Source organism: Podarcis vaucheri (genome assembly GCF_965113315.1).
Source record: "Podarcis vaucheri genome assembly, chromosome: Z".
Lineage (NCBI taxonomy): Eukaryota > Metazoa > Chordata > Lepidosauria > Squamata > Lacertidae > Podarcis > Podarcis vaucheri.
In genome coordinates, this window is record NC_138758.1 from 5939456 (window position 1) to 5966544 (window position 27089).

The window sequence follows — 27089 nt, forward strand, 5'->3', positions numbered from 1 at the left end:
CTGTGCACTCTGGCACTCATCACAGTGTCCTGTTGCACCAGAAGTGGTTTAGTCATGCTGGCCACATGCCCTGGGAGGCTGTCTTTGGACAAACACCGGCTTCCTCGGCCTGAAGCAAGATGACTGCCGCACTTTTACCTAAAGTATTCCAGTATCTTCTTTCAGTGACTAAAGCCACATTGTCCTTGAAATTTCACTGCAGACCTTTGGACCCCTTTCAGTTGGGTTCCAGGCCCCATCACAGATGGGACTGAAGCTGCCCTGGTCAGGCTGATTGATGAGCTCTGGTGGGTTAAGGGTAGAGTTGAAAGCTGTTTCCTGGTTCTGCTGGATCTCTCAGTGGCTTTTCAAGCCCTCAACCACAATAACCTCCTGGACCACCTAGGGGGGCTGGGAGTTGGGGGCACTGTTATGTAGAGGCTCTGCTCCTTCTTCCTGAGCCATGTCCAGAAAGTGGGGGGGGGGTGTGAGTGCTCAGACAGCCCATGGGTGTTCACTTGGGGGGTGCCTCACGGCTCTGTCCTCTCCCCCGCCCCCATGCTTTTCAACATCTATATGAAACTGCTGGGAGAGATCATCAGGGAGTTTGGGCTGAGTATTCACCAAAGTGACAGAAAATATGAATGCAATTTAAGCTGGCAGTGAATCTTATAGTACATAAACACCTAGATCTAGCTATTCTTAAAAGCCTACAGGAAGTGAGCATGACAGTTTTGCCACAGAACCCACACTAATAGCAAGGCAATAAATAGAAGGTGAAGAGTATACCTTCACTTGAGGCAGATTGTGTGTTAATATCATGAGGAACTTCCTTGTTGGAGCTTGGAGAGCTAACCAGTCATTGAAAATATAGGGTTTGTACTAATTTTAGCCGATGTATTCTAATGGAGGAGACTTTTAGATGAGCAATTCCTATAATTTCAATATTTCTATTGTTCTGTTGCTTCTTTCTAGAGTTTCCTGCCTATTTCCCATTTTGTTTATTCTGCTTAATTAAAAGTGGAAAGAATATAATCCTAGTGAGCAATGACTCCACTGGTTATCCTTGTTTGTTTCCTGTCTTAAAGCTAATTCACTGTTTGTCCATGTGGACACCATCATTTCACAGCAGGTGTTGATTAGATTTTGCTGGTAACTAGATTGCATGTGCTGCTATTTACGCAAAGTATTAGGAGTCTAGGATGTCTCTTGAGCCCTTCCAGAACATGTTTGAGATAAGGCTGGCATCAGGGTCAATAAAGTTCATGATGGAGATATTTACACGTATTATTCCTTGCCAACTTTTACTCATTGTATGATATACAGTAATAAACCACACACACACACACAAATCAGACTGGCACACACCTAGGTTCTGGCTAAGGTTCTGTAGGTTCTGGCTAAGAGGAAGGTGATGCAGACATTTTGCATGGAACTGCAAATTCTACTTTGGATCAAATCCTAAGCCAGTCTTCCTGACGCCCATGAGGAACCGACTGTTCTTCTTTGCTCCTTGGTTCTCTCCCAAGTACATAGAATCATACTAATGTAGAGTCGGAAGGGATCCCAAGGGTCATTTATTCCAACCCACAGTGATGCAGGAATCTCAGCTAAAGCATCCATGACACGTGGCCATCCAACCTCTGCTTATAAACCTCCAAAGAAGGAAAGTCCAAAACCTCCTGAGAAAGTCAAACAGCTCTAAATCTGCAGTGATTTCCTCTCTGCTCCAGAGAGTTTGGTTCCAGGCCTCTCTTACACCTTCTTCCCTTGTTCTATTTTCAGCTGATGGGCTTCACAGCTCAGAAGAGGAGCAGTAGCAAAGTGCCACCCCTTCAGGAAGCCAGGCCAGGGAGCAGGTGCACCCTTTTGGGGGGGAGTGGGATGGGAGAAAACTAGGGCGGCAGCTTAGGGTATCAGATAGGCAGCATCTAGTAAGACTATAGGAAGAGCCATGTCAGATGCAGAAAAGACCTTCCCTGAACTGAAAACCTAACTTTAACAATTTCAGTGACTGTTCCAGGATAAGGTATTTTTCTATTGTGTCCTGGGAACTTGCAACAAGGCGAGCCAGAGGAATGAGGAGTCTGTAGCCTACATGAAAGATCTGGCTGCCCAGGCAATTATAGTGAGGGAGATGCTACAAGAGAAATGAAGGCAAGGAATTAGGGGAAGAGTCATATGGAAAGGAGAAGACTTGTAGGTTCTGGCTAAGAGGAAGGTGATGCAGACATTTTGCATGGAACTGCAAATTCTACTTTGGATCAAATCCTAAGCCAGTCTTCCTGATGCCCATGAGGAACCGACTTTTCTTCTTTGCTCCTTGGTTCTCTCCCAAGACATCACTGGAAAAAAGTTATTTCAAAGAACCTAAGAAAATCTTGGGACTAGCAATGGAACTAAGGTATATCTTTTTTCAGTGGGTGGGTGATAATGGTGGTAGCAATAAGGAATTTGCATTGGGGCAATTTTGCACGGAAAAGGCAGCGCCTGAAAACTTCCCTCTTCATCTTTCCCACTTCCTGAAATGTGCATTCAAAATTGAGGCAAATAGTATCATTACACATGCAAGGAAATGGCTGGGAAAGTTGCCTGTCTGAAATCCTGGAAAGTTGCTATTCCTATGTTTAATATGAATATGAGCTATTAGAAGTGGGGGCTTTTGAACCCAGCAATTCCCCCTCTTTACTAGCTGTAAAACCTTCCATTTTGGTCCAGAAAGATGGGTTTGTTTGTTTGTTTGTTTGTTTGTTTGAGCAAATGATTATATTTTATTTATTTTGTTTCTGTTTATTAAATTTTGGTGTGTGTTTTAATAACCCCCTCCCTATTGTTGTGAGCTGCTTTGAGAACATGTTGGAAAGAGGGCATATACGTGTCCATGTTAGTCATCGAGGGGGAAGATTACCTTTCCTGCTCTGGCTCAGCTGAACTGATTGTTACAAGCTGAAAGAAAAATATTGATTTGTTAAGGGATAGTGTAGAGTTGCTTTTAATTATAGTTTCTCTTCAAGGCATCAGCCTTTTTGAGATGTCCCAGACAAGTGCCTTTGGGAGCACAGAGTCTTGATTGCTTGGCCAAATAAATGAAAAAAGGGGGAATAAACTGCTTATCCCTGCCAAGGGCTCCCATTAGATTGCAAAAGGATTAGCCAGTGGGGCATGGTGTACCTTATTGCCTGCCTCAGATCTATGAGGTCCTCTTGAATCCCAGAAACAGCACCTGTAGCGTCGAACTGATTTATGACATAGAAGACGTAGGTCGTGTTTATGCCAGCTCCAATTTTCATACCCTCACCCTCCAGATCTTCCTATACTGTGTACATAAAAATGTAAGGGTGCCATGCTGCAGCTGTGTGCCTGCCATGAGGTTTGTGTGCAGCACTGCAGCAGGGTGACAGGTAGCTCAGGGTGACATGTTTAATGAGAGGAAGCTGCTTCAGAAAACCACTCTCTGAAGTGCCTCTCTTCTTTAAAACAGGCGGCTCTTCTGGCTGGTTTTGAGAGGAGGGGATTGATATGGTAGGGGATAGATGATGGGGTGGACAAGGTGCAAAGTGGGGGGGTATAATGTTGGGGGAGTTGGCCAGATGTGGGGAAAAGGGGGTTGGTTAAGGGCTTGGTGGGTAGGCGGGGGAGTGAAGCAAGCGGATGGCAACCCTCCATGTTTCTGTGCATTTGTATCCATCAAAACATACTTCACATGCAGAAAGTCCCAGGTTCATTTCCCAGTATCACCAGATAAGGCTGGGAGTGACGCATTTCTGAAACCCTGGAAAGATGCTGCCAGTCAGTGTAGGCAGAATCGTGCTCTACATTTCCGATTGAACCTGGGACCTTCTGCATGCAAAGCATGAGCTTTACCAGTGAGCTGCAGCCCTTCCGATAAACTCATGTGCCCCAAGCTTTTTAAGCAGTTTTGGCAAAGCTACGTTAGATGCCTGTTAGACCCCAATTGCTGAGGAGACGGCTGTGTGAGAGACGGACTGGGAGAAGAATGGGAGGCGAGGTGGTTCTATATTTTGCATCCTGCACAGAGCCACTGCCATGCAAGATTCCTCTCCTCCCGCCGCTGCTGCCGCCGCCAACATGTAGCCTAAGCAATTAATTTTTCCCCCTTTTAAGATTCAAATACATAGAAGTAGGTCATCTCACTGTGATTAAAATTGGGGGGGGGGGCGGGAGAAATCTCCAGCCATGCAATCTAAAATTGCCGGTTATGGACAAGGATTTTTTGTTGTGACATTCGCCACCAGGGGGCATTAAAACAGCTTTGCAAAGTTAACAGCAAAAGAAATAGAATGGAAATAGTACAGTGACAATTCTGGATTAAATAAATGGCTGTGGATTAGAAATGGCAAAAAAAAAAATTGCAGCACTGAATGAGCTGTTTTGATCAGGTTAGATTACAGATACTTTAAAGCAGATCTCATCACCCAGAAAGTAAGTGAAAGCTGCAGGGTGTTGCTTCTTGAACTCTAGTAGGCGTGTGGATGGATCTGCCCGTTTCAGCTCTCTCCGTTTCTCATTTTCCCATTCTTAAATTCAGTTCTGAACATTTCTACAGCACTGTGGCGTTTACTCATGAAGATTCTTCATTTTAGTATGAATTCCACCCAACAAACACTTTTTTGTGTGTGCAGTTTTGAATCATGTGCACATTTCTGCAAGCAATTTGTTCTAGTAATAATGCATTTCTGTAAGTTATTTTCCCAAGATATTCATTGTTGAGCACACTTCTATGTAATATATGTTTTTGTAAACAGTGATTGGTGGGAGAACTGCATTGCAAAATTCTGATAAGTGCAAGGCAGCTGGAACTCACCAGAACTCAGTTCTGGCAACACTCAGGTGGGCGTCATCCCATTATAAGAGAACAAGGGCGGTGCTCATAGTGAGTTCTGGCACCTCTCTTTCTAGAAAAAAATAGCACTGGTACGTGTAAATTTAGAAGGATGGCTGTGTTTTGGTTCTTGCATTGCTTCAGAAAGTGCAAATTTGATAGGTTCATCTTTAAATCCAAACTGGACTAAATTTCACCCTACACCTATGCATTAGGCACTCACAATGGAACAACTACACTATGCTCACTTTTTAACATTGTGGACAAAAAATTACCACCACCACCCCCACTTTATGGTTACTCTGCTCAGATTCCTTTTCCCACCCCTCACAAAATCCAAGTTCTTATTAAAGTCAATGGAATAGTGGTGCAGGTGGTGTGTTATCACACTGTGGATTATGACTGATGGTGATTAATCTTATTTATTTATTTATTTATTTAGCTAGCTAGCTAGCTAGCTATTACAAACAGGCTCCCCTTTATTGTGAAAGCAGTCAGTCCCGGACCCAGATTTCCTAGATTGCTTTTGCCATATCTGTCTCTATGTTCTGCCACTTTTCTCCAGGAGTGTGCTCTTTCCAAATACAACTGCATTTGCATCCACACACACAAACAATCCTGCTAAATTGCGACTGGGAGGTCAAATAATGATTGAGAGTACAAAACCTTTGAACCACAAACTGTGGTCTCAATCAAAATTTCCCTCTCCAACATTTGGGGCTGGAGAAAAGGGATTTCTCTGATCGTTACAAGTTACCTGTCAACACTTCACCGATGAAAATAGGAATGTCCTATTTATTATTATTATTATTATTATTATTATTATTATTATTACCCCACACATCTGACTGGGTTGCCCCAGCTACTCTGGGTAGCTTCCTACAATAGAAACATCATAAAACATCAAACATTAAAAATTTCCCTATACAGGGCTACCTTCAGATTTTTAATAATAATACCAACAACAACATTTATACCCTGCCCAGCTGGCTAGGTTTCCCCAGCCACTCTTGGGGGCTTCCAGCAGGATATAAAATTATAATAAAACATCAAATATTAAAAACCTTCCAATACCAGTTGTATAGTGCCTTATCCCCTTGGCTCGGGGATCACTTAACTCCACACCCTCCAACATTTCTCCAATGAAAATAGGGACGTCCTAAGGAAAAGCAGGACATTCTGGGGTGAAATCAGAAAATGGGATGGCTTCTGTAAATCTGGGGCCATCCCTGGAAAATAGGAACACCTGGAGGGTCTTCAAGTCTGGAAGTGGAACCATTGTTCCACTTCCAGCTTAAAGCAGAGCAACCAGTGATTGGAGTGGGGAATCTTTTCCAGCCATTTTTCAAAACAATTCTGGGCACTTTTAGATAAAGACAAGGACAGTGTCCCAGCTGCTGTTTAATCATTAAAAATGTCTCTGTAGGAGGAAGTGAAAGTTGGGACTTGTCAGTGAATGCCAACTTGTTCCTTAAACTGTTTGCACAGAGTCTAGGGTTTCGTTTGCCTGTTTTTCTTTCCAGATGAGACAGTTACCAGCAGATTAAAACAAAATCTGAGAATACATTTGCTTTCAGGAAAAGAAATAGGATAGAACATTATTAGCTCTCCAGCAGAATGCACCATTTGTGATGAATTAATAATTGTATTTACTCATCTCATTGGGAATCTTTCAGGCATCCTGGGTTTATTCAACAAGGGAAGTTGCCTTTGAACAGAAGAGTTTCAAAGCCGTGTGTGTGTGTGTGTGTGTGTGTGTGTGTGTGTTTCAATTTAATTTTTGTAGAGCCAGGCAAGGATTATGGGGTTTTTTCCCTGATAGTTGCTTCCTGTAAATATTGGACAGGAGATGATGAAAGCTGGATTTGTGCTGTAAGTTCATCTGCAAGCCTAATTAAAAGAAAATAAGGAAGAGAGGAGGGAATGGTCTGTACCCCTGAAGACAGACCCGCCTCCAGAGAACTTGGTTAAAAGAACTGGCCCAGCTCATTTGATGTGCTAATTGCTGAACCCAGGGCAAAAGAGGGGAACTTGGTGCCCTTCAGATGTTGTAGGACTGCCTGCAAGAAGCCCTAGCTTCAGTCCCTGACATAGGGCTGGGGGAGACTCTTGCCTGAAACTCTGGAGAGCCATTATAGTATTTATTGTCAGAGTCACCAATACTGAGCTAGATAGGCCAATAGTCCAACTTGGTATAAGGCAGCTTCCTGTGTAAAAGACTCAGCTAGATCTGCAAAGAAAAAGCGATTTACAGTGTTACCTCGGGTTACAGACATTTCAGGTTACAGACTCCGCTAACCCAGAAATAGTACCTCGGGTTCAGAACTTTGCTTCAGGATGAGAACAGAAATCGTGCGTTGGCGGCAGCGGAAGGCCCCATTAGCTAAAGTGATACCTCAGGTTAAGAACAGACCTCCAGAATGAATTGCCGTATTTTTCGTTCTATAGGACGCACTTTCCCCCCTCCAACATTAAGGGGAAATGTGTGTGCGTCCTATGGAGCGAATGCAGGCTCCTTGGCTTCAGCGATAGCAACGCAAAGCCTCCGAAGCGCAGAGGGAGCGCTCCCAGTCCCACCAGGAGATGCTGGGGACTGAACCTGATGCCTTCTGCATGCTAAGCAGTTGTTCTACCACTGAGCTATGGCCCTAGTTCACAATATTGCTGTCAGGATAAAATGGAGAAGGTGGAGGCTGAAGTGTGTATGCTCTGTGGAGGAAAGGTGGGATAGAAGTATAAGAAGGAATAAAGTATGGAAACTAGCCTCTAAGTGAATAAACTACAGTATATTTTTAACTTACTCTCCTAATAATTTGTATATAAATTATAAATGTGGTATATAAATTTTGTTAAAGAAAAAAAGAGGAAATGTTCAGACTTTCAAACAGTATGTTATGCCTGAGCCTACATTGCTGAAACTCCCAACAGCATTTTCATGCTCACAAGCACCTGATGAAGGAACCATTATGACATAACCCATTCAGGCAGAGTGAAGGGGCAACAGGCTGTCAACAGTGGCAGTAGTTGGGGGCTCCCATCTATTAAAAAGCCACAGAAAGTCTTTTCATACTGCCTGAGGAATTAATCCCTTATTTAATGTCCATAATTGCTGGATCGATTTAACAGGACTGGAGCTAACATTTGCTTGGATTTGGCACCATCGATAGGGAACTGCCTGCTGCGTCCTCCGCTTTGAAGTCACCCTGGTCTTTGGGCCTCCAGCACCTTCTTCAGCATGTCCAACCCATCTAAGAGGCGTATGATACTGGTGTTCCACTGGGTTAGGAAGAAGCCCCTGACAGAGAAGCCGTGCTGTACCATCTCGGCCAGACCTTCTGCCTCTGCACCAGCTTGCAACACTCCTCACATTTCACCCTACTTCACGAGGAGCAAGACACAACCCGCTCCGCTCAGGAGGTCCAGCAGACGCAAGGTGCTGTGGTTGTCGAATCTCACCGACCCCAAGTTTTTAAGATCTGTCATTGGCAGCGTTGGCCGGAAGAGAGCCCGCAGGCGTGGCAAGCAAAAGATGACTCCAGCGGGAACAGGAAAAGGGGTGAGGGCTAGGCTAGAGGCAAGAAGGCTCCAAAGCTATTTGCAGGGTGGGATTGCTTTGGAAGATGCCTTCTCACAATCTCTACCCTTGAACCACGTAAGGACATAAGAAGTCCCTGCTGGATGAGGCCACATTGGCCTGTCTAGTCCAGCATCCTGTTCTCACAGTGGCCAACCAGAGGCCTGTGGAAACAAGAGCATTCTGTATTCCCTTCCTGCATCTTCCAGCAACTACTATTCACAAACATTACTGCCACTGACTGTGGAGGTAGAGCATAGCCATCGTGCCTAATGGCCATTGATAGCCTTTCCTGCATAAAACCATCCAAGTTGGTGGCCGTCACAGCTTTCTGTGGGATTGAACTTCCAGAGGGGTAGCTGAGCATGCCTGCTGCAGGAAAAACAGGCATTAAAAGCACATATCTCCCAAAGAATCCTGGGAATTGCAGTTTGTAAAGGGTGCTACAAATTGTAGCTATGTGGTAGAAGGGTAATCTACAGTTCCTAGGATTCTTACAGGAGAGAAGCAATAATGCTTTTAATGTATGGTGTGTACACAGCCTCAAATTAGCTCCACCAGCTCTGTAATACTAGAGCAAAGATTATAATGCATATTGTTGTTGTTGTACTTTTATAAATATTATAAAACCCATTCCTGAAAGCCAAGTAGTCTGGAATAAACTCAGTCACCCCTCCCATCATTAATTGTTTCTACTAGGTGGGGAGGGGTGTTGGATCTGCTTCCCTGCCTTGAAGAAAGGCGCAGGTCAGATGTGTGCCCAGACCTGGCCACGCTTCGCAAGAGAGGTGTGTTGGTTCAAGGTGCCTGCAACTTGCACTCCTTCCTGACGTGTCTTCCCCAAACCCCTTCTTCCAGAGGCTGTGTTGAAGTTTTCCATCATGTGGAACACAAACTCGCGGAACTACCTCGAGGCTCAGGCAGTGGTGGAAACCCTCCTCAAGCATGAGACGCCAGAGAGCCTCTTGCAATACGAAGGGATCAAAGCAGCTGTGGAGTCTCTCCTACCATACACGGCACTTCCAGAGGCTGGGCCGGTTACTGCAGGCCTCCATGTTCCTTGATTTCATGGGTCAAAACATGAAGTTGCCTGACGCCGCCAAGTGGGACGGGGAGATGGACACGTGATGAGCTTTATTTATTTATTTATTTATTATTAATTTTATTGAGTACAAATTAGAAAAAAATACAAATACACAAAAAAAGGAAAATACATGTAACCAATAGAAAATTAGAAAACATTTTACCTCTTCTGGTATTTACAATTATTTGCACCTCTACAAAACAATAATCACAATAAAAAAAAGAAATGAAAGGTAAAATATAAAAGAAAAGAACAAGAAGATAAAGAAAAGGAAGAAATAAGATCAAGAATGAGAATTTTAAAAGTAGATAAATATTCACTATACACAGCCATTTCCAATCTATATTTATGTTAAATTATGTATTTTCATTATATCCTTATGAATGCACCTTGAACGCACAGAACGCACCTTGTTTTAGAGGGGGAGAGCAAGAAAAAAAAATTCTCCCCCTCTCTGCGCAGCGCCCCTTCAGCGAAGCCACAAGAGAAATGGAAGGGCGCTGAGCAGAGAGGGGGAGATTTTTTTTCCCTTGCTCTCCCCCTCTAAAACAAGGTGCGTCCTATGGTCGGGTGCGTCCTTTAGAGCAAAAAATACGGTAAGTTCTTAACCCTGGGTACTGTAAAGGCATTGTATATGCAATATAACATTGTGCCACCAGGTGGCGATGTGGTCTAAACCACTGAGCAACTCTTGGGCTTGCCGATCAGAAGGCCGGTGGTTTGAATCCCCACGACGGAGTGAGCTCCCGTTGCTCTGTCCCAGCTCCTGCCAACCTAGCAGTTCAAAAGCATGCCAGTGCAAGTAGATAAAGAGGTACCGCTGTGGTGGGAAGGTAAATAGCGTTTCCATGCGCACTAGAACTTGTCACGGTCCTTCATGCGCTAGTCCTGCTGGCAACAAGACCCAGAAAGTTGTCTGTGGACAAACCCCGGCTCCCCCAGCCTGAAAGCAAGATGAGTGCTGCAACCCCATACAGTGATACCTCTCGTTACGAACTTAATTTGTTCTGGAGGTCTGTTCTTAACCTGAAACTGTGCTAACCTGAGGTACCACTTTAGCTAATGGGGCCTCCTGCTGCTGCCAGAGCACGATTTCTGTTCTCATCCTGAAGCAAAGTTCTTAACCCGAGGTACTATTTCTGGGATAGCAGAGTCTGTAACCTGAAGCATCTGTAACCCGAGGTACCACTGTAGTCACCTTGGATTGGACTTAACCGTCCAGGGGTCCTTTCCCTTTTTTACCTATAACATTGTGCCACCAGATGGTGCTGTGGAGTCCCATTTTTCTCCACCTGTTTTCCCTGTTTAAATTTACGACATGTTTAATTGAAACATTTCTTTGATGCATCTAGATCCAGCCTAAGTATCCCTTTGATCAAAACGTTGAGAACTAGAATCTTACTTAAGGGATGGGCCATTGCTGAGTGGTAGGGCGTCTGCTTTTCATGCAGAAGGTTCCAGCTTCAATCCCTGGCATTTCTGATGAGAGAGACTGAAACTCTGGAGAGCCACTGCCACTTAGGGTGAACAGTGCTGTGCCAGATGGAGCAATGGTCTAATGTGGTATAAAGTAGTTCCTATGTTGCAGCATTGGAACATGAGTAACGCAGGGCACGCACCATCGTTTGGAAATTTAATTAGCTGCCCTTTGACAATTATCAGTACAGACTAATGCAAATTAAGCCGGATCAGGATTGCTGGGCTGTGATCTATTGTAGCATGGAAGCTTTCCTTCTCATTTTGAAATGCAAATCCCAGAAATGAGGACTGAGTTGGAGGAAGTTAAATGTTTTATTAGATACTACAACAAACAACCAAAATGGAAAATTAATATGCTTGTTTCCATTATTGCAAAGGTTTCTTGAACAATTGTTTGTTGGAGAAGGTTATTGTGGATATTGGGTCTATCTGTTTGCATCCAACAAATTATTTGCTTCCCTTGTTTTCTCACATTTGCATATCTGCATATACAGAAAACAAATAATAATTATGACTCCTGCAAAAGTGGTTAAACAATCCCTCTTACCATGGAACTCTGGGAGCAGTAGTTCTCTAGGGGGACATCATGGTCTCCTAACAGCTCTCAGCAGCCTTAACAAACTGCAGTTCCCATGATTCTCTGGGCAAAACCATGGCTGTTTAAAGTAGTATGATACTACTTTGATGTTCTGGTATGGTCGTGGCCTTAGTCATTCCCCCACCTCCCCAATTCTCCTCTCATAATCTGACACCCTAAACTGTAGTTTACTTCACTTGTGCATAAATCGACACCACCTGGAAATATTCATTCAGGGCCTTAAAGTAAGAAATGAACTGAGGGTTGAGCCCAAAATGAAATAACTTTTTACATAGGGGCAACCATTTCAGAAATGTCCTGAAATGTCTATCCAGCGACCTAAAATTTAAATATGACCTTGGAGTCAAGCCAAAATCAAAACAAATATGTACTTGCACTTCGGACCCCTAAACCAAGAGACTTCCCAGTCCACAATTCATTAGCAAACCAGCCGTGGTGCTTTTAAGAAGATGGCACTCGGCTTCTTCACCCTTGCTGCCTGTCTCCTAGGATGCCTCCTCTACGCTGAATGCGAAGGTGAGTTCATTTTAAAGCTATCTGGCTGCCTGTGCTTCTTCTGACTTGAAATGAGAGAGGAGCTCTGGCATCGGACAGGGGACAAAACATTTACAAGCAGCATGAAATCTTTAAAATCCTAGCTTCTAAAGAAAACTCAGCCGCCAGAGGAGTATCACGCAGGACCCAACTTTCATTAACAGCTAGAGCAGGGGTCAGCAAGCAAAGGCACAGGGGCCAGAATCACCCTACCTACCTACTTAAAATGTCCACTAGCACCTTAAGAGACCAACTAAGATTGTTCTGGGTATAAGCTTTCGTGTGCATGCACACAAACATGCTACTGGACTATTTATTTATTTATTTCGACTGCGTCAGACCAACACAGCTACCCAACTGAATCTGATATGAGTTGGGCAGTCAGGCAGAGGAAGTTCTCGCACAAACTTAACCCCCTTCAATAGCACAGAACAGGGACTGAAGTTGTTATCCGTACACATTTCATCAGCAGTAACTCTCACTCTGCTACATAGGGTTTCTTCCCAGGTCCGAAGAACAGATATTTCTAATCTAATGTGATCTTTGTTTCCATTAGAGTATGGATTTAAAATTGACCCACTTGCGGGGCAGATATGCAAGGAAGAAGGAAGCAGCTCCAGTAAACTTGACGTCATATATAAGGTGTAGACTAAAAATAATGAAGAACAATGAACTCTGAGAGCCAATGTAGTCTAGCGTCAGATTAGGACCTGGGAGACCAGGGTTCCAAATCCCAACTCTGCCAGGAAGTTCAGTTTGTGACCTGGGCCTATCACTGCCTATCAGCCTAACCCACCTCACAGGGTGGTTGTTGGGATTAAATGAGGAGGAAGAGAAGGAAGAAGAAAACCATGTACACCACTCTGAGCTCCTTGGAGGAAAGAAGGGACCATGAGGGTCATCTAGTCCAGCCCCCTGCAATGCAGGAATCTTTTGCCCAACGTAGAGCTCGAACCCAAGGCCTTGAGATTAAGAGTCTCATGCTCCACTGCCTGAGCTACCCCAGGAGACATTGCTATCAATCAATAAAATAATTTTGATGTTGGAGTATAAAGCCAAATGGGTAATTATTATTTTTAAAAAAGGAACATCTGCAGGGAGTTCTCATTAAATCAGCCTTCATAATATCAGCTTGTTGCCCCCCTGATAATTTGGACTGCAACTCCCCTCCCATGCTAGCTGGGGCTGATGGGGATTGTAGTTCAAAACATCTGGGCAGTGCAGGAGGTTGAGAAAGGCTTTGATCAAATGGATATTTTGTGGGGGTTTAAAAATTGGGATCACCTTAAAATCTTGGGTTCCGTGAGGTACATAGGAACCTGTCTTATATAGAATCAGATCATAAGTCCATCTAGCAACAGCTCTCCAGGGTTTAAGACAGGGGGTTCTCCATTCTACCTGGAATTACATTGACATCAAAATGTTAACTCATCTTTCCCCTCTATTTTCCCTTTCTGGAGTAAATCTGGTAAATTAAAACAAGATTTGAAAAACCCTTGTTGTCAGCAACCAGGAAGGAAGGTCCCTTGGAATAGAGTAAAAAATATGCACATTTGATTTAATGATTAAATGCTTCCTTTTCCATTCATTTAAGGATGTGTCTGTGGCTGCATAATGCAGCCAAACGTCCAGCCAAAGTTATGCATTTCAGAGTAGCCTTGTTTTTGATGAGGAGAATTGAGCCCCTGTTCACTGCAGTCAGCAGGACTAAAGAGCATATAACTGGCTCTGCAGAGTGTGCTTCCGTTTTGGCAAATAAGCCATGGGTGGCAATCGGACGTTTAATTATTACCTTAAGTCAGAGCATGGGGTAAAAAATGGACCCCAAAAGACATGGTCAGTCTGACTTCAGCTTCGCATCTGTCCTTGGATTACTCCAGGTTTTATAATCTTGGCGTTTGTTGCTCATGAGATGTAGCATAATGTAAGATTTACATTTTACACGATGCATTTCAGTAGTACAAAACTCACAACTTTATTCTGCACTTGGGTTAATATCTGCAGGACAATCTTATCTTGGTGGAAGAGTAAATGCTTTACTTTAGAGGAGCAGCTGCAGCCCAGAAGTAGAGCACCTCCTTTGCATGCAGAAGGCCCCATGTTCAGTCTCTGGGATCTCTGGGTAGGGCTGGAAAAAGACTTCTGCATGAACCACAGAGGGATAATAACAGCACCTGTAGACAATGTTGTGAATATATATGTGAATAGGTATCAAACTTTATTTCGATCATAGACCAGCATAAGATAAAACATATGGATAAACTGAACACATAAGACTTAAAACAGGTAAATAATAAAAACTTGTAATTAAGATGTGATTATATCATACATGGGACATGGGTGGCGCTGTGGGTTAAACCACAGAGCCTAGGACTTGCCGATCAGAAGGTCGGCGGTTCGAATCCCCATGGCGGGGTGAGCTCCCGTTGCTCGGTCCCTGCTCCTGCCAACCTAGCAGTTCAAAAGCACATCAAGTGCAAGTAGATACCGTATTTTTCATTCTATAACACGCACCCGACCATAACACACACGTAGTTTTTAGAGGAGGAAAATCCGTAGGCATGCCACCCGTAGGCATTTCCTCCATAACACGCACAGACATTTCCCCTTACTTTCTAGGAGGAAAAAAGTGAGTGTTATGGTGCAAAAAATACGGTAAATAGGTACCACTCCAGTGGGAAGGTAAACGGCATTTCCATGCGCTGCTCTGGTTCGCCAGAAGCAGCTTAGCCATGCTGGCCACATGACCCGGAAGCTGTACACCGGCTCCCTTGGCCAGTAAAAGCGAGAAGAGCGCCGCAACCCCAGAGTCGGCCACAACTGGACCGAATGGTCAGGGGTCCCTTTACCTTTATATCATACATACTTTAAAAGATAGAAACAAGGACAAACAGTTAAATGCAAGTATAAGGGAGAGAGCGTGAAGGAGCACAGGTCTTGCATTTGGGGTCTAGTTTGTGGCACAAACAATCCTAGTTTCCCTTCAGAACGTATAATCTTTCACTGTTCTAGCTTAAATCAGCACTTTATTCAGAATCATAAGGGTTGGGGGGGAACGTTTGCGCATAGTTAAACTGTGGACCTCATTCCCACAGGATGTAGTAGTAGTAGTAGTAGTAGTAGTAAATTATTTATACCCCGCCCTCCCCGGCCAAGACCAGGCTCAGGGCAGCTAACACCAAACATAAAATACAGTTTAAAAAACAAACAAAAACCAATTGATTAAAATACAGCTTAAAATGGAGCCTTGTTTTACTGGCAGCCCATAAATCAAGACCATAAGGGGAGGAAACATCAAATATTCACCAGGGCCAGCTATCCATGTTGATCCTACATGGGCCAGCAAAGAGCGGAGGGAAAATTTATATACAGAATCCTGTATAAGGGGTTCCATCAAAAAAAAGAAAGAGGGAGTCAGACTGAGTCCAGACCAAAGGCCTGGCGGAACAGCTCCATCTTGCAGGTCCTGTGGAAAGATGTCAAATCCTGCAGGGCCCTGGTCCCCTGCGACAGAGCTTTCCACCAGGTCCAGGCCAGTGCTGAAAAGGCCTTTGCCCTGGTTGAGGCCAATCTAACCTCCTTGAGGCCCAGGACCTCCAAAGTGTTGTTATTTATGGACCATAAGGTCCTCCGCGGGGCATACCAGGAGAGGCAGTCCTGTAGGTACGAGGTCCTAGTGATGATGGCCACCAACTTGGATGGCTTTAAAAGAGGGTTTTAAGAGAGGGTGGCTTTTAAAAGAGGATTGAATAAATTCATGGACACGCATGCCACCTTGCCACTGCGATTGAGGGGGCCGGGCGACGTCATGCGTTCACACTGCGGGGTGCAAGGACATGTCATGCGGATGCCCCAGGGCTTGCATGCTTGGCACAAGCATAGCCCACAGCATGTGGGCACGGACACTGCTGACCCTTGAGGGGGCCTGGCATGCCTGCTCACGGAGGATAAAGCTATCAGTTGCTACAAGCCATGAAGGCTATGTTCTGCATCTACGACCAGAGGCAGTAATGCTTCTGAATTTAGCTGCTATTTTCCAAAAGAGGCATCTGGTTGGCCACTGTGAGAACAGAATGCAGGACTAGATGGGCCATTGGCCTGATACAGCTGGACTCTTCTTATATACTTATAAAGCAGTAGTTCTCAAACTTTTTTTTCCTCTGGGCCACACTGTCAGGATAAATATTTGCTCACACCACACTGATTATTTATTAATAAGAACTACATTGCTACATTGGAAAAGGGACACGGGTGGTGCTGTGGGTTAAACCACAGAATCTAGAACTTGCCAATCAGAAGGTCGTGGTTTGAATCCCCGCGACAGGGTGAGCTCCCGTTGCTCTGTCCCTGCTCCTGCCCACCTAGCAGTTTGAAAGCACGTCAAAGTAGATAAATAGGTACTACTCCAACAGGAAGGTAAATGGCATTTCCGTGCACTGCTCTGGTTCGCCAGAAGCGGCTTAGTCATGCTGGCCACATGACCCAGAAGCTGTACGCCGGCTCCCTCGGCCAATAAAGCGAGATGAGCGCCGCAACCCCAGAGTCGGTCATGACTGGACCTAATGGTCAGGGGTCCCTTTACCTTTACACTGGAAAACAAAATGAAAAAGCTCCTAGAAGTGCTTGAATAATAACATAGAACACAACTACAGTGGTACCTCGGTTTAAGAACAGTCCTGTTTAAGAACCATTCAGTTTACACACTCTACAAAACCGTAAGTAGTGTCCCGGTTTGTGTACTTTACCTCAGTCTAAGAATGGAATCTGAATGGTGGAAGGGGACCTGCTGTGGGAGGCCTCATTACGAAAAGCTCGCCTTGGCTTTAAGAATGGCTTTGGTTTAAGAACGGACGTCCGGAACGGATTAGGTTCGTAAACCGAAGTACCACTGTAATTTAGAATGTGATCATGGGACATCCCTGGTTCGATTCCCAGCATGGCCTGGTAGCGCCAGGAATACAGGTCTGGCAGCAGCACCAGTGATGCAATGGAGAGGGCAGGGAGGCCCCCTCCCACTTATGCAATTCCGAGGGACGGGGGGCGCGTGGACAACATTGGAAGCAGCCTTCTCAGTGGATTTCTAATTTCTTTTCATGTTTAAGTTTTCGTTGACAAGAATGAGGCAAATGCTCTATTGCACCGATATAAGAGGCACAATACTGGCTTACTGGAAGAAATTCTGCAAGGAAACCTTGAGCGTGAATGTATTGAGGAAGTATGTGATTATGAGGAAGCAAGAGAAGTCTTTGAAGACGACTTGCAAACGGTAATTGTGAGATCTCAAATGCTGGTCACTGAGTGCTTTGGCGAATGAGCAGGTGGGTGGGTGGGAATGTTAGTAATATTCTTTACTAAACACAACTAGGACCACATCCACAGCAGGCACTTGAAGCACCAGGACAGCCCCTCAACAGTCATGGCTTTCCCCCAAAGCATTCTGGGAACTGTGGTTTGGGAAGGGCGCTGAGAATTGTTAGGAGGCTCCTGTTCCCCTCCCAGAGCTCCAGTTCCCAGAATTCCCTGGAAGAGGGACTGATCGTTAAACTACTCTGGGACATATTTCAGAACAGATGGGCAGTGCTGACCTATGGTGTGAACCTGCCAAAATGCTTGTGAAATGCCTGGATGTCAATACTAAAGTAATACGAATGTTCTATAAACCTGTTTGCTGTTTCTCTGCCTGCATTTACCATTGAGGTTAATGTTAATAATTTTTCTTCTAGATCAGATTTTGGAATACATATGCTTATGGTAAGCAGTATCTTTTTTTCTGACTTTGGTTACCTTCGCCAACCCGGCTACCTTCACCCACCAATTGCCTTCACTAGCCAGATGGTTTGGACACCAACTTCCATCAGTCGCAGCTGGCATGGTGTGGGGCCAATGAGTTTTTTGGTCCACAGTTTCTGGAGTGAACCAGGCTATCACAGGCTGCCACAATATTCTGCGTTCATCAAATAGCAGCCCACAGACCACTGAACTGTTCTATCTATTACATGGAAGAAGCTTGGGTCTTTAATATTACACTGAATATGCCTAGCATCACACTGGATTTCAACAATGATAGCTACACTCCCATGGATTTGCTTTGAACTATTTTTGACAATAGGTGGAGACAGCAAAGACTGACGCATACGCAACCACTCATCCCTTGAACAGTGGCGGAAGGAAGGGGTGCAGTGGGTATAGGCCACCCTGGGTGTCATCACTGAGGGGGATGACAAAAATATGAGTTTTAAAAAATTGGCCTCATGAAACTTTTAGTTCAGTCAAGAAACATAATGAAGTGCAGCTGGCACTGGGCGCCACACCGTGGGAGCCGGCATTTACCAGGGGACCTGCAGCATGCCTGAGCCATACAATATGATACGATACGATAATCTTTATTGACATTGTCCCATACAGAACAACGAAATTGGGGGGGGCTCCCAAAAAACTCTGATACCCCATTTTTAAAATACAACACACTCCCATAGAGACGCCCTACACTGCATTTAAAACTAAAATCACATTTGGATAGAAACTGTTTCTCAGGCGGCTACTCCTAGTCTTTATAACCCTATACCTTCTTCCAGAAGGCAGAAGCTGAAAGAGATCATTTCCAGGGAGTGCACTATCCTGCACTATCTCTGCAGCTTTCTTATAGCACCTGGAAGCATAGATTTGATCCAAGGTGGGAAGAGTGCACTCTCCTGGGAGTGATGTGGTGGCTTGGGTGCCTGCAGGCTCTGTGCTGTCTGAAACGTCAGTGTGGGGCTTGCATCTGCCCACTGCCTCTCCCTCAGCTGAGGGGCGGCGACGGAGAGGCTCCACACAACTCACCCCACCCCCATGGGCACCTAAGCAGCTAGCTACGCCACTGCCCTTGAAACTATAAGGGTTGAAAGACTCTGATTCTGCTAGATTCCTCCCTTGATGTCCCTATTCCCCAGATTTGTTTACCAGAGCAGAGGTTCCTTTGATTAATGACAAGTTTAAGCCTATCACTAAACCATAATTTAGCATGAGTGAAGCAGCTTGAACCTAGAGCTCTTATGCTCTCCTCTCTTCTCCTTCGGAGCAACTTCCAGGAGGGGACTGGAAGAATCTGCTTGCTGGTTTAAACTAACCAGAGTTTCTCATTGCATCCAAACAAGAAATGACAATTAGTTTAAATTCTGCTTTGCTGAAACAATCCAGATACTAAACCACAATTTGATCTCTGACTTGTTTTTAATAATAAGGCATAATTTAAGCCAACCACAGCTGTCTCTTTTTTTGGATGTGACATTAAACCATAGCTAGCATTAAGGTGAAAGCGGTGGGGCATGCTGCTCCTGACTCACTGCCCTGCGTTTTCTTTTATCTTTTGCTTCTGCGGTAAAATGCATTGATAGCCATTTGTAGATCACAATATGACTCATGGATACCCTTAGTTACAGTTACAATTGAATCTTTATTTCCAAGGTGGCGAGGGATGCAAGTCAAGGCCATGCATGAATGGTGGAACATGTCAATGCAAACCCAGTGACTACCAATGTCTGTGCCTAGATGGATATGAAGGAAGGAACTGTGAGATTGGTATGTTGATGGGGAATGGGTGCTCAGTTGCCTGGAACCACAAATAAACCACTGAGCCTCTTGGGCTTGCTGATCGGAAGGTTGGCACTTGGAATCTGCACAATAGAGTGAGCTCCTGTTGCTCTGTCCCAGCTCCTGCTAACTTAGCTGTTCAAAAGCATGCCAGTGCAAGTAGATAAATAGGTACCGCTGTGGCAGGAAGGTAAACGGTGTTTCCATGCACTCTGGTTTCTGTCACAGTGTTCCGTTGTGGCAGAAGCTGGCCACATGACCCAGAAAACTAACTGTGGACAAACGCCGGCTCCCTCAGCCTGAAAGCGAGATGAGCACCGCAACCCCATAGTCACCTTTGACTGGACTTAACTGTCCAGGGGTCCTTTACCTTTACCTTTGATAATAATAATAATAGCAACCTAAACAAGTCAAGGTGTTCTTTTTTAAGTAGGGCTGTAGCAACACACTAGAAAGTGAACAGCAATGCTAAAAGGTGGACCTCTCCTGGGTGGCTGTTTCATATTTGAAGTGCCACAAGGAGGAATTGTTCTGCATGCTCCAAAGCCAAGTATTTAGGAACACTGAAAACAACAGGTGCTTCGGTTTCAAGAGAATGCTGTGCAAGTTCTTCTACACTCAATGGAACTTAAAACAACAATGTACAGTAAGCCATTCCAAAAGAAGTTATAGGAGCATTCCAAATCATTTGCCCACAGAAAAGAGTAGATCCATCTGAAAGGCAATACATGGCTATCTGCACTGATCATTTTGCAATGCATCCCTAATTATTATTATTGTATAATTATAAGATTATTGTATAGTCTTAGAATATGGTATAATCTTAGAAGGGGGTGTGGCTCTGAGGGGGCAGGGTGTGACACAGGGACCCTACGCTTCTGAATTTGCAGCTATACTACAGGCTGTGGATCTGTGCCAATGATGTCATCAGCATAAGACTATTTTTTAGATCTCAATGATATGATGATGCAATAAAGTTGAGGAGGAGTGGGGTGTTCTTTTGCAGTAAGGGTCTGATCCAGTACCTATGACACCTGTAAGCTGTGGCTTTAGACCTTACTGATTGCAGGACTCAATCTGAATTCCCACAATCTTGGGTTATCAAAGTCTCTTAAAGTATTGTCCATGAATAAAGTGTTTGCTCTTCTGATGTTGTTGGACTTCAACTCCCATCAGCCACGCTGGCAGGAGGTGATGAGTTCCACAGTGCCTTGAGGGCACCACACTGACTAGCCCTTACAGGGTTGTTATGAGGTTAAAATTGAGGAGGAGGAACCATGCATGTTGCCTAGAGGCAACACAATGAAATACAAGTTTTAAATGAAGATCATGAGATTACCATGCCAGGGTGGACCAGATCAAAAATGTGGTTGATTAGGGGGCATCCTTGTTGCACCTGTTTCATGCCACAAGTATGTTCTTGTATTTTGGCAAGTTTCAAGTAAAATTTAATTTAATTTCAACCCCCCCCCCCATCAGACCTTACATGCTCAGCGAAGAATGGAGGTTGCAAGCAGATATGTGAGAATGGCCCTAAAGGGAAGGCAGTCTGTTCCTGTGCTCTTGGGTACAGACTGATGGAAGACCAGAAGAGTTGTGAACCAACAGGTAAAAGATTTGAGCACTGTTTAGTAATGTTTGACCAATGAATCTTCTACCCTTTTAGCAGAATAAAACTCCAAACCTGGTGGGAACAGGTTCCATTGAAATAAAAGGTTCTTCCCTTCCAGGTGAGGGATTTGTTTGCAGACTATCCAAATCTGGGTGGAAAGGGTACTAGCCAATAGCTACCTGCAGTTGTCATACCAGAAGGTTCGCTAGTCAGTTGCATCTGGGATGGGATGGGATGGGATGGGATGGGATGGGATGGGATGGAATGGGGAGGAGGCTTTAGTTTTTCCTGCCTCTTCATGAAGTGCTAAAGAAGCCTTTAAAAAACAAGTGAGAAGTCAGGGGGGGATGTTTCTTAGATCTCAGGCTCATGTACCATTTTGCTATTAATTACCGTATTTTTCGCTCTATAACACGCACCCGACCATAACACGTACGTAGTTTTTAGAGGAGGAAAATCCGTACGCATGCCACCCGTAGGCATTCCCTCCATAACACGCACAGACATTTCCCCTTACTTTCTAGGAGGAAAAAAGTGAGTGTATGGTGCAAAAAATACGGTATATTTTTGTCTTGGTATGTGAAATATACTTGGGGTCGAGAGTGGATTTCATGCTCTTTATTCAGCTCATAATGGTGAGGAGGAAAAATGGAAGTTCCCCCACAATATCAGCTTTATATACATTATTTACACAATGGGCTGCACGTGATTGGCTAATTCCAGGATTCTTCTGTAGGCCAATCAGGTTGTGGATTCACTTCCACCTGGAGCTGGATTGGGTGGCTCCTGCGGACCAATCATACTGCTGCATTCTGAATCCTATTGTTCTAGGACCAATCAGACTGCTGCATTTTGGATCCTATTCAACTCAGTACATAACAGTATGTTTATCATTAAACTTTAGTGTGAATTGCTAGTGGGTTGCTCAGTCTTGGTGGTATGCAGTATACTGTAATGTGAGACAGCCTGTGGTAATGTTGAGTCTGTGCTTATTTTAAATCTTGCTGATACATTCCAACTGCAATGTGCTGCAATGGATTTTCCTTACTACTGGATTCTTTTCCGGCATTGTTGTGAGCTGCTTTGGTTCATAGCTGCATGGTAGAACACCTGCCTTGCATTCAGTGGGTGCCAGCTTCAATCTCTGGTATATCTTACTATGTCTCAGTCAGTGGAGGCAATCCTGAACCCAATGGACAAATGGAGAAAGGCTCTAGCTCGGTGGCAAATCACCTGGGATGCATGCAAAAGTCGGATGTTCATTCCCCATCGTGTCCCAGGAGTGCTGGAAATGCCTCCTGTCTTATTTCCTGGAGTGCTGTTGCCAGTCAATATGGACCTGATCCAATGGTCCAATTTGACATAAAGCACCTTCTTAAGTTTATGGCTTACCCTTGAAAAGCGGACACACGAATGAGCTGATGATGCTTGCAGCAGCAGCAGCCTCACATCAAGGAAAGGCTAATACTCAAATTCTGGCAGGTGCGCTTGTGCACGGAGCCTACTTTCCGGCGCATTAGTGATTTTTTAGTTTCTCCACAGTGCCCTTTCCATGCGGGAGGATTGGAGCTCCAGAGGCAGCGAAGAACAGAAGCAGCAATGCTACCAATGACCCCAGAGATGTGTCTGTCAATAAAGCCCAGACTGCTCTCGTGGGACCAACGCCTCCCAGTCCAATCAGCACAAACAGCAAGAAGGGTGAAGTCCCATGGCAGGTAATTCAACAAGAGTTCGCTGTTTTGCAAATGTGGTAGCTATAGAAGGCCCCCATCAGGCAATCTACAGGAGAACCATTCCCTCTAGTTAAAGGGGTGGGAAACATTTTTCAGTCTCAGGGCCACACTCCCTTCTGGACAATTGTCTGGGAACCACATGACAATGGTAAAAGGAGTTTGGATTACTGCAATGCATTATACATGGGGCTGCCCCTGAAGACAGTTCGGAAACTTCAGCTGGTGCAGAATTCAATTGCTCACCAGAACAAGACAGTTTGAGCATATAATGTCAATCCTGACCCAACCGCACTGGTTGCCAGTTAGTTTCCAGGCCAAATTCAAAGTACTGGTGCTCACTTATAAAGCCTTGAACGAATCAGGACTCCTATACCACAACCAGCCCAGACCCCGAGATCGTTCTGTGAAGCCCTTCTTCATGTGCCTCTTCCCTGAGAGGTCTGGAGGGTTGGCAACATGAGAACAGGCCTTTTCTGCAGTGGCTCCCCATCTGTGGAATGCTTTCCCCAGGAGGTTCAGCTAGCGCCTTCATTATACGCATTTAGGTGCCTGGCAAAAAAAACCCCTGGCCTTTGGCCATTAAATACTCTATGGCGTGTTAAAGTTGTGAGGTGAGGGAGACTGTTACTATGATTATTATTTTATTATTATGCTATCTATTACTATGCTTTTTATTTTTGCTTTAATTATGCTCCATGAAATGTGCTCTTAATGTTGTACCTTTTGATAAAGGGTGCTATAGAAACTGAAATCCAAGTTAGTGCCTATGTAAGACCAGTTGAATTTTTCAACTTTCAAATTCCAAAAATGATGGGTGCTAAAAAGTTGTAACATGACTTTGGAATTCAAAGGTTATTTTGGTTAAATTAATATAATTTAGTTTTGCCTGGCAAGTAAAATGTGTGTAAAATTGCATAGAAATCATTAAAATGATTGCCAAATACTTGCAGTAAATTGTTGCTGTTGTTTAGCATTACCTGACATTTTCAGAAGGTCAGATTAAAATTCTTTGGTTTTCTGAAAGCAGTTTATGTGCTTCTTCCTCAAATGTAGACTTGCCCAGTCACAAAAATAACAGCAAAATTGAATTCCTCACACCCAAAAATGTATTTTTCAGACACCTCACTGAAGAAATTGGCAAAAACTAAGTTTCCCTACCTAAAATGACATACCCTACCATCACAGCCTCTTGCGGGAGAGAATTCTACATTTTAATTAAATTGCTTCACTTTACTGCCAGGCAAATCTGCATAGGATTGTATCCTGAAACATTCACTCAAGCCTCCCTGATTCTTCATTTCTATGCAATTAGGCATAAGTAAATACACTTTACCTGCTACTGTATTTCTCTCTGTGGTATATATATATTTCAGCAAATTTCAGCGTGCTGCTGCTGCACCATCCAGCCTTTGCTGCCCTCTAGAGGCAGCTGCCATTAACACTACCATTGGGCTGTAACTGCATATGTACTTTAAGGGGTCGATCCTGATCTTATACAGTTTTCTTCACTCGTAGGTTTATATGCTCAGCTACGAAAGAAAAGAACTGTGTGGAGGCACAATCATCAATGAGCAGTGGATTGCCACCGCAGCACACTGCATCGAGTATGGGCTGCACACTGTTGTGGCAGGTAAGTGATAAAACAACTTTGAGGTGTGGCTGGAATTTGGCTGCATTTTTGCCTAGAGTCTCAGGAGGGCTGGTAAAATGAGAAAGCTGAATACAGGTTTATTAGGGGCCTTATTCTGTTCCTAGACTTTGGGGTGGGGTGAGGTGGAGAGAATGCCATTGAGCATGTATAAAGTGCATTCCCTTTCCATGGGATCATTATTTATGCCCATCTATTTATTTTCCTTTAACAATGTTAATGTGCCACTTGATTGTAAGACAACCTCTAAGCAGCCCATAAAAATCCAAACAAAGCATCTAAATTGTTGATAAGAAACAGATAACTTAAAATATTCAAAAGACAATCAAACTTGAACCAATAGCTTTAAGTTACAAGAAATGTGATTCTGACTAAACATACAGGGGAAAAACTTCTGACAGTAAGAGATGCCCGACAGTGGAAGAGTCTCCTTCAGAAAGTGGTGGACTTTCCTTCCTTGGAGGCTTTTAAGCAGAGCTCAGGTGGCCATCTGTAATGGATGCTTTAGCTAAGATTACAGGGGCTGGACTGGATGACCCTCAGGGTCCCTTCCAACTCTCCTATTCTATGATCCTAATCAACAGTAGCTGAAAAGAAATAAGTATCTTAGATTATAAATATATTGCATCCAGTTCATTAGCCTGAGGCTGATTTACTGAAGAACAGAATTAATATATCCATACTCTCCAGCTGCTTGAAAACAAAGAACTCCCACAACCAAGATGGATGCCCACAGATTAGCATATACACAGACCTCTAATAGTACAGTGGTGCCCCGCAAGACGAATGCCTCGCAAGACGGAAAAACTCGCTAGACGAAAGGGTTTTTTGGTTTTGCGTTGCTTCGCTAGACGAATTTCCCTATGGGCTTGCTTTGCAAGACGAAAACGTCTTGCGCTTTTTTTTTAAGCCGCTTGAAGAGGCGCAGTTGCGACGGACCGTGCTTCGCAAGACGAAAAACATCGCAAGACGAAAAGACTCGCGGAACAAATTCTTCTTGTCTTGCAAGGCACCACTGTATCTATTTCATGTGACTGAGCCAGCAGATATACAGTCCTGTGATACAGCCACTCTAATGATTAACCTGTTAGGCTGCTCTTCAACAGAAATATACATGCAATGCTTCACAGTTCGACACAGACACGTTGTAGAGGTTTTTTTTTCATTTCAGTGCATATTGTATACTTAACACTGGTGCCTTGAGTTTAGTGCTGGACTCGTTGCTTTAATCTGACACAGCCTGGAGCATGCTGTGTTGACAACTAAGTGTATGTCCAGAATGCCAAATTTCCCGTTTAAAGAACCTATGTGTATCCAATGGCTCTTTTTTCATCAGGTGAGCACAATACGGACGCTTTCGACCACACTGAACAACAACGTCGGGTGGTGAAGGCGATTCGCTACCCCGCATACAACACTACCCACAGGTACCACAATGACATTGCACTTCTCGAGCTAGATTCACCGCTGGAGCTGAACTATTACGTCACCCCGATTTGCATCGCAGGCGAAAAGTTCACAAACAGCCTTCTGCAGCATGGACCAGGCACGGTGAGCGGCTGGTGGAGGCCAAAGGACCAACGAAAAAGAGCCAGTGTTCTCCAGGTTCTGAAGGTGCACCGTGTTGACCAGAGCACTTGTAAGAGGGATGGCGAGTCTACCCTCTTGCCAAACATGTTCTGTGCTGGTGTCTCTGCCACAGCTAAGAGAACGCACCAGGGAGGCAGTGGCGGCCCTTATGCCACAGACGTGGAAGGCACCTGGTTCCTAACAGCCATAGCCAGCTGCTGGGAAGAATGTGCATTGAAGGGCGATTACGATGTCTACACTGAAGTTGCAGACTACATTCAGTGGATAAGAAACACAACAAAGCTTGCATAATTAAGCCAGGGGCTAGATGTCTTCAGTTCCTTAAAACAATCATCTCATGGTAGTGTAAGGTGGGTAGGGGCAGGTATAATCATCCTAAGGTATTGTTCTGAATTTGTTTTCTAGAATTAAAAACAAAGAAGCATAGGAATTGTTGTCCAGAAGAGTAAGAAAAGATAAAGGGCAGTAGAAGGCCAATATTTAGTATCACAAGCCACACCATTGTAAAACAAAGCTCTGTAAAGTACTTTGGAAACTTAGCATTTTAATGCACTTACCATGCTATCAGCACTTTGTGCATTTATTATGTGTATCAGAATGAAGTGCCATAAAACCACAAATAAATTACAGCATTAAAAACAGCACTATTTTGAATTCAAAACGTCACAAAACTCGCCACATGGGACAAAAAGTTCAGTGTGTATGTGTGTGAGAGACTCTTTCAACAGATAGATTTAACACATATTTACAAATATGCTAACAGTATAGTTTCTATTTCAAAGTGAGAGGAATTTTTTTGGGGGTGTAGTTTGGAGTACCCTGGTGTTATGAGCTGATGGGCAG

The 27089-nt window shown here is 44.2% G+C and overlaps 1 protein-coding gene across 1 annotated transcript; it reads left to right on the plus strand.

The window, feature by feature from the left end:
- The first annotated feature begins 11928 nt into the window (after positions 1–11928).
- Positions 11929–26887, plus strand: LOC309523469 (coagulation factor IX-like). Its single transcript, XM_082207342.1, has 8 exons — positions 11929–12073; positions 17194–17357; positions 17815–17842; positions 19538–19651; positions 21143–21271; positions 22818–22990; positions 24524–24638; positions 25993–26887. Exons 1-8 carry the CDS (start codon positions 12007–12009, stop codon positions 26535–26537), a joined length of 1335 nt encoding a protein of 444 aa, XP_082063468.1. The 5' UTR covers positions 11929–12006; the 3' UTR covers positions 26538–26887.
- The last annotated feature ends 202 nt before the right edge of the window (positions 26888–27089 follow it).

Coding starts and splice junctions, on each gene's coding strand:
- LOC309523469 (XM_082207342.1), top strand. CDS start 12,007: ATGGCACTCGGCTTCTTCACCCTTGCTGCCTGTCTCCTAGGATGCCTC. Junction 12,074..17,193: donor CCTCTACGCTGAATGCGAAG/GTGAGTTCATTT, acceptor TTCATGTTTAAG/TTTTCGTTGACAAGAATGAG. Junction 22,991..24,523: donor AGGGTGAAGTCCCATGGCAG/GTAATTCAACAA, acceptor CTTCACTCGTAG/GTTTATATGCTCAGCTACGA.